The 7,863-nt window shown below is 55.9% G+C and overlaps 1 protein-coding gene across 1 annotated transcript in view; it reads left to right on the forward strand.

Moving 5' to 3' along the window:
• The window catches only part of BCL11B (BAF chromatin remodeling complex subunit BCL11B), a 100,634-nt gene that overhangs the window by 91,868 nt on the left and 903 nt on the right, over positions 1 to 7,863 (forward strand). The window contains exon 4 of the mRNA XM_007944610.1: positions 6,666 to 7,857. Coding sequence (XP_007942801.1) covers positions 6,666 to 7,857 — 1,192 coding nt within the window. The remainder of the gene's footprint in view (positions 1 to 6,665; positions 7,858 to 7,863) is intronic.

Raw genomic sequence — 7,863 nt, forward strand, 5'->3', positions numbered from 1 at the left:
ATCTTCTTTCCGAGGAGTGGCTGATGGGTTTGAACCGCCAGCTTTCTGGTTAGCAATCAGATGTCTCAGGCAATATGACACCAGAGCTCCCAGGCACTCCATAAAGACCCCTAAAGTGGGCAATTAATAATTTCCTTCTGAGGCCCTGGAAGAGGCCAGAGTTTTTAAACTAGTAACGGGTGTAAATATTAGGGGTCGTTGAAAGGCCCTGCCATTGCCGTCGAGTCAACTCCAACTCAAGGCAGGTCCACGTGCTACCTGCAGAGCAGCTCCACAGGGAGTTCTCAGGCTGTGTTCCTTATGGAGGCAGATTGCCAGGCCTTTCTTCCACAGCACTGCTCACTGGGTTCCAACTGCCAGCCTTCAGGGTCGAGTGAGAGTGACTGTGATCAGTTTGGAATGTGCCAACAGCAATCTTAGCAGCTTAGATTCTGGAGGAGTGAGTGGTCGGCTAGCGAGACAAGCACTGTCCTTGGACGGCGTTGGGTGCCGTTGGGTCGGCTCTGCCTCGGAGTGACCCTGTGTACAACAGAACACAACGCTGCCCAGTCCAGCGCCAGCCTCACAGGTTTGCCGTGTCTGAGCACTGTGTCAGTCCATCTGAAAGGTCCTCTCCTTTTTCCCTGACCCGCCACTTTACCGAGCATGGCATCCTTCTCCAGGGAATGGTCTCTTCTGACAGCGGACCAAAGTAGGTGAGACGAAGTCTGGCCATTCTCGCTTCCAAGAAGCATTCGGCTGCACTTCTCCAGACAGACCTGGCAGCCCCTGCTACTTCCAGCATTCCTCGCCAGTGCCACAGCTCAGAAGCATCGACTCTTCTTCCCTCTTCCTTATGCTTTCACATGCACATGAGGCGATGAAAATAACATGGTTTGGGTCAGGCGCACCTTAGTCTCCCAACTGACATCTTGGCTCTTTAACACTGTCTTTGGCAGCACATTTCCCAGTGCCATACCCTGGTTTCTTGACTGCTGCTTCCATGGGCATTGATTATGGATTCAAGTGAAAGGAGATCCCTGACACCTTGAGTCTTTCCTCCATTTACTGTGATGCTCTTTACTGGTCCAGTTGTGAGGACTTTCATGATGAGGTGTAGTAAGTGCTTCAAGCCCTCTCACTTTCAGAAGCAAGGCTGTGTCCTCTGAGTGTCACACGCTGTTAATGAGCCTTCCTCCAACCCCAATGCCGCGTTCTTCCTCATACAGTCCAGCTTCTCGGATTATTTGCTCAGCATACAGATTGAATAAGTGTGGATGATGGTTACCCTGCAATCTAGGAGGGGTGGGGCTGCCACAGGGTCAAGGGTTCTGATGCCCAGAAGGCACTGGGGGCATGCAGGAGCCTGGGCTCAGAGTCGGGATGTCCCTGGGGAGTGTGGCCTCAGCCCTCTGCCTGTGTGATGTGGCTCCTGGAGCCTCGGTCTTGGTGTCTATCCACGGGGACACAGCCCTTGCCTGGCCTCCCCCTAGGAGTGCGGAGTAAGGATGAGGACAGATGGCCGTGCAAAGGACGGGCGACTGTGAAGCAGTCTGCTAACTGTAGCGGGTCTGGTGGAGGCCCAGTGAGGACTGTTGCTGTGGCCTCGTGTGTGCAGGACAGCACCGCAGGCCCTCAGGCCAGTGCTTGGCTGAGGTGGAGGCTGCTGCCGCTCCGCCCCACGCAGCAGCAACCCACCAACCTCGCCCCTGGGAAGGCCCCCGTTTGGTGTCACTTGGCCTTAGGCGGAGACTCGTTAAACCAGTGCTCCCAGACACGGCCTTCTAATTTAACAGTTCAGTTAAAGGGTTGTACTGAATGCCCCCAATGCCTGTACTGGTTTTAGAGAAGCTGGCATAATAAGGAGGAACAATTATTTAAATGCCTGTTAAAGCAAAAAGAAAAAAAAAGAACAACAACAACAAAACCCACCACATGGCGGAGGGAGAGGAGCATCTCATTGCTGGAGTCCAGTTGCACATGGGTTCCTGAGTCGCCATAAAAAATCATGTTTCTTTAACGTTTGTAAGCTTCTACTTCCCTAGAACCTCCGATGCGCTAGGCAGGCTGCATTCAAATCCCTCCAGGGTTTTATTCCCAGTGTTAACCTTGAAAGGCATCCCTGAAGCCTCCACTGCCCTGCAAAACCCGACGGTAACATGTGGGGAGCGCTGTACGCTTCATAAGGCGTGTGTGTGAAACCGTGCACGTACAGAAGGCCCCTGGGGGTGCAGTGTTTGCTCTTGATGACTAGCCTAAAGGTCGGTGAATCAAGCCTACGCAGTGGTGCTGCGGACAAAAGGCCTGGCGGTCTCTTCCCCAAAAACTGTGGCTGCTAGTTGCCTCGGAGTCAGTGGCAACTCATGGCAACCCAATGGTACTGAGTAGAACGGTGCTCAGCAGGCTTTTCGGGGATGTGACCTTTTGGAAGCACATTGTCAGGCCTTATTCTGAGGCACCACTGGGTGGGTTTGAACTGCCAACCTTTCGGTCGTCAGTCGTCCAGTGCTTAACAATACGTGCAACTTACAGCCAAGAAAACCCCACAGGAGTTCAGTTCGGGAACGCAAGTCGGAATCGAGGCAGGGGGTTTGGTTTGGGGTTTTTTGTTCAGACACCCGTGGTTTCCTCCCACCCTGCCAGCCGTCCCGTGAGGCAGGCGTATGGTTTCCGTTCTGCCAAAGCAACCTGATGGGCCCCGTGCCACCGGAACGTCGAGGTGGGGATTTGAACTTGTGGTGTGTTTGCGGGCTGTCCGTGATGGCCCAGGTTTCACGTCTGACAGACTCCCTGGGACTCTCTTTGGGGCCCACAGAGCAGAGCCAGCTCAGGTCTCTACCAGCTCATACTAAAAACGGGGAGGCAGCAGGCTAGCGCACAGGGAAGACACGGGCCCGGGCTCTGTGGCTCGGTGCGATTTAGCGAGCGAAATGCAACTGACGTTTCCAGGTCTGTAGGCCAGCTTTGATGTCGTCGGGCAGGTCACTCAGAACAACCCGGCAGACCCTGCCCGGGTGCCAGCTCCCCTCCGAGAGGCCCCGAGTTCCAGGAGGGGGTGTCGGGGACCACCATCTGGTCCCGGCAAGGAGCGTGGCCGGCCCGGAGTCAGACGTGGCCCTCTCACTGAGGGCCTTCCGCTGCCTTTAGAATCGAGTCCTCTGTGACGCCCTGTCGTATGTTTAAAATATTTAGCGAGTTTTAGAATAGAAAAATGTGCCGAGTGGCTCTTCAAAGACTTCCTGACATTGTTCAGTTCTTAAAAGTGAGGTGCTCTAGTGCTCAGGGCGGCTTCCAGGCAAGAGAGAACCATGAAGTGATAATATGGAAATGAACATTTTATTAAAAAAAAGAAAAGGGAGGGCTGCTGGAAAGGGAGTTGTCTGGGGAAGGCCTGTGAGGGCCCGAGACGTTTTGAAAATCCGAAGGTGTCAGATCCTGGGAAGGCGGTGGCCTGCGGTGACTCCTGCCATTCCGCTGAGCCAGGCCTCGGAACCAAAGCCGTTCAGGCCACAGAAAAGCAAGCTCACCCTGGTCGGCCCCCACGGCCCTGGGACCCACTTGCGGGAAACTGTGGACAGGAGACCTCCTCCCCGCACGGCTCAGGGTTTTAGAGGGACCAGTTTTTTTCTAACACAAGAAGTGGAAACATCTGAGCTCTTCAGAACATGTAGCCACACGCTCCCGGCAGCTGCCATTTTGAGCTTATTTTTTTCAATCGGCCATTTCATCTGTGGAGCAGTCTTCACGCCCAGTCTGCTCTTTCTTCTCACAGCCACATTCCTCAGCAGCGACAGAACTTTCTAGAAACTGTGTGGCAGTCGGCACAAGAAACAGGAAGTGCTTTGGAGACACCCAAGAAAACGAAGCTGATTCGAAAGGGACTGGGGGTGGGGAGGGGGCCCAACTGAAAACATGACGACTCAGGGCAGCCGCGTGCCACACATCCATCAACTAGAGTGGCTGAAGCAAGGTGACGGGGCCGAAACGCTCTTTAATTTGAAGATCTGTGACCTTGTATGACGTGGCACTTCATTGTGTTATTAGCCTCTTGTCAGAAAGGGACTTTTTATTTCTCTTCTTCTCATTGCCTATTTGTTCTGCCTTGCTCCAAAAAAAGGAGCTGAGAAAGAGTCCAAAATAGCTTCTGGCCAGCTCTCGTGTGAGGCTGGCTGAGGAAAAATGTTCAGTTCCCCAAATACATTAGCCAAGGACAGGAGATGGGACACCCTCAGTCTGCCTCCAGCAAAGCCAGGCGCTGTTCATGTTCCCTGAGTGACACGTGGGAGGGAAGGACAGGGTGACGGTGCAGCTTACGGGTCCCACAGTCCGTGACCATCATGGCTGCCCAGGGCCTCGGGAAGGCCTCCATGCCGTTTTCCAGGTGGGGTGGCTTCTCCTCAGGGCCTCAAGTGTGGGGAACTGAATTACCCAGCCAGAGTGGGAGACTGAAATTACCCGGCACCCTGGAGACAGACAGCAGCCTCAGAAGTTCTCGAGATGCTAAAAAGTGAAGTGAGGCCTAACTTCAAAACTCGCTTTTCATTTCTGGCTCCCTGACACCAGACGCTTGTGCACAAAACAGGAGATGAATGTGAAACGGTCTCCGAATACTGCTAAACTCATTCGCATGTCTTGGTGCTCAGTGTCAGCTGGTCTGGCCTGGTTGGTTCTGGGACTGAGGGGCAGCTCCACCCGGCCCCTTGGCCAGCACAAAGCCTTCCGTGATGCTGTTCCAGGAGGTGTCGACCCCTCAGAAGTTGTCTGAGTTTTCTGACAGGGACAGGGGCCCACAGTCAAGACTTAAGCCCTTGGATGGACTTGAGGGCATTAGGTCCAAGTTGATTAGATTTTAAAGATGGTTCCACATGACGGTTTCTGTGCCTGTGGACACCTACGTGTTCGGCCTCCATAATTCCACTCATAATTGTATTCCTGAGTGGGAAACACAAGCACTCTGGGCCCGGGAACCCAGAAGTCCTGTTGGCAGAGACACTGGATGGGGGAGTTTTCCTGCTCCTCAGCCCTCTGCCCCCCACTTCACCTTATTGATACTGAGTATGGAGATTTTATTTTATTTTTTGCTTAGTTAACTTCACCACGGAGTTTGCGGCTACTGTACTTTATCAAGGTTAACATCTTCCAGGGACAGTGAAGTTTGTAAAAACAAAAGAGTTTCCAGGAGCGTGGCTTCCTTTCTTGTCTCCTTTCCTGACTAGCGCCTGTGATGTGAGAAGGCAGGGCCTGTCCACCCCATCTTTGTCGGGGAAGCGTCGTGACTGGTTCACACTGGGACGAGCAGGAGGCTTCACCTGCGGGGGGAGGAGGGCGGCCAGCAGACAGGTTCTGGATAGATGTCCAGCTTCCAGTACGTAACTGCCCCAACGATGGACACAGGCCGTGACATCCTGGCTCAGTGTCTAATGTGATCTGCTGGAGACGTCACCAGAGCCAGTTTCCAAGAAGACAGCACCCTGTCACATTTTGGGAGACTTTTACAGTGAGTGAGGGTGTTGGCAAAGCCTTCAGAATACCCCACCCCTTCACACGAGTGTTCCTTTAGCATCCCTGGGGTCGATGGAAGTGAAATTCTGCCTGGTGGGTGAGGACACGCAGAGCAGCTGTCACCCAGTGGTCTTCAATACACGTCAGCGTTCTTTTCTTACTCAGTGTGTGGAAGTTTTACAGTGTTTCTTTCATGGGCTCTTGTTCTCCAAAACACTAGATTATCTGATAGCTGAAATCCCACTTTATCACAGCCACTTCTCATTAAATAATAAAATAAAAAGTTTGCAAGGCAATTCCGTTCTCTGTGGTTTTGTAGAACCCTCTTGAATCAAGTAGGGTTGAAATCAGTGCTTCTCACCAAAGGTGGTTTTGCTCCTCAAGGGAAATTCTCTTTGGTCCTCTAGGGTCGCTGTGAGTTGGAATCAACTTGACCGCAGTGGATTTTTGGTTTAGGGACCTTTGTCAGATCTCAGTCCCTGGGTAGTAAAAACACCTTGCGTTCAACTATCAACCAAAACGTGGGTGGTTTGAATCCACCCAGTGATGCAGTGGAAGAAAGGCCTGGTGATGTTCCTAGGAACAGAGCCGGCGATAACCCCGTGCGGCACAGTTCTCTGAGACATGGAAGGGCTGCCATGAGTCCAAATGGACTTGTCCGTCGAGGGTACTTTGGGTTTGGAGACATTTCTGATGGTCAGGATTGTGTGGGAGCTTTGCTAATGGCACCTAGTAGCTAAAGCCTATCTTAAGTACTTAAGACAGCCCACCCCACCCCACCCCCAGCAAAGAATCAGACTCCAGAGTTAATTGTGCTTGAGAAACCCTGGCTGCCTGGCTGCCTGGCTGCCTGCGAGGAGAGCCTTGGAGGCTGAGAGCCACCCTGACGCCCTTCTGGGGAAAGGTCCCAACGTTTACAGGGCTCAGTATGTGTAGTGGGTCCTTCTCAGCAACCACCTCACTTAGCCTCGAGATGATGGGAGCAAGAAGATCTTTTCCTTAGGGGAGGAAACCAGGCCTACAGACTTGAAATCACTTGCCGAGGCCCTGTGGCCGGTCTGGGCTTGGAACCCACAGGCCGTCAGTCCCCCAGCCAGAGGGAGGACGGCCAGAGGGCCTCCCGGCAGTGGCCCCCCAGCCCCGTTCTCACCTGTCTGTGCCTCTCTGTCCGTGTGTCTCCCCAGGTAAAGACGAGCCTTCCAGCTACATCTGCACAACATGCAAGCAGCCCTTCACCAGCGCTTGGTTCCTGCTGCAACACGCCCAGAACACGCATGGCTTCCGCATCTACCTGGAGCCGGGCCCGGCCAGCAGCTCGCTCACGCCGCGCCTCACCATCCCGCCGCCGCTCGGGCCCGAGGCCGTGGCCCAGTCGCCACTCATGAATTTCCTGGGCGACAGCAACCCCTTCAACCTGCTGCGCATGACGGGCCCCCTGCTGCGCGAGCACCCGGGCTTCGGCGAGGGCCGCCTGCCCGGCACGCCGCCCCTCTTCAGCCCGCCGCCGCGCCACCACCTGGACCCACACCGCCTCAGTGCCGAGGAGATGGGGCTCGTCGCCCAGCACCCCAGTGCCTTTGACCGAGTCATGCGCCTCAACCCCATGGCCATCGACTCGCCCGCCATGGACTTCTCGCGGAGGCTGCGCGAGCTGGCGGGCAACAGCGCCACCCCGCCGCCCGTGTCGCCGGGCCGCGGCAACCCTATGCACCGGCTCCTGAACCCCTTCCAGCCCAGCCCCAAGTCCCCGTTCCTGAGCACGCCGCCGCTGCCGCCCATGCCCCCTGGCGGCACGCCGCCGCCGCAGCAGCCCGCCAAGAGCAAGTCGTGCGAGTTCTGCGGCAAGACCTTCAAGTTCCAGAGCAATCTCATCGTGCACCGGCGCAGCCACACGGGCGAGAAGCCCTACAAGTGCCAGCTGTGCGACCACGCCTGCTCGCAGGCCAGCAAGCTCAAGCGCCACATGAAGACCCACATGCACAAGGCCGGCTCGCTGGCCGGCCGCTCCGACGACGGGCTCTCGGCCGCCAGCTCCCCGGAGCCCGGCACCAGCGAGCTGGCCGCCGAGGGCCTCAAGGCGGCCGACGGCGACTTCCGCCACGAGAGCGACCCGTCGCTGGGCCACGAGCCCGAGGAGGAGGAGGAGGAGGAAGAGGAGGAGGAGGAGGAGCTGCTGCTGGAGAACGAGAGCCGGCCGGACTCGAGCTTCAGCATGGACTCGGAGCTGAGCCGCAGCCGCGAGAACGGCGGCGGCGTGGGCGCGGGCGCGGGCGCCGCCAAGATGGCCGACGACAAGGCGCTGGCGCTCGGCAAGGTCATGGAGAACGTGGGCCTGGGCGCGCTGCCGCCGCAGTACGGCGAGCTGCTGGCCGACAAGCAGAA

This window comes from Orycteropus afer, unplaced genomic scaffold, assembly GCF_000298275.1.
Source record: "Orycteropus afer afer isolate SDZICR_OR568_19922 unplaced genomic scaffold, OryAfe1.0 scaffold00128, whole genome shotgun sequence".
NCBI classification, from domain to species: Eukaryota; Metazoa; Chordata; class Mammalia; order Tubulidentata; family Orycteropodidae; genus Orycteropus; species Orycteropus afer.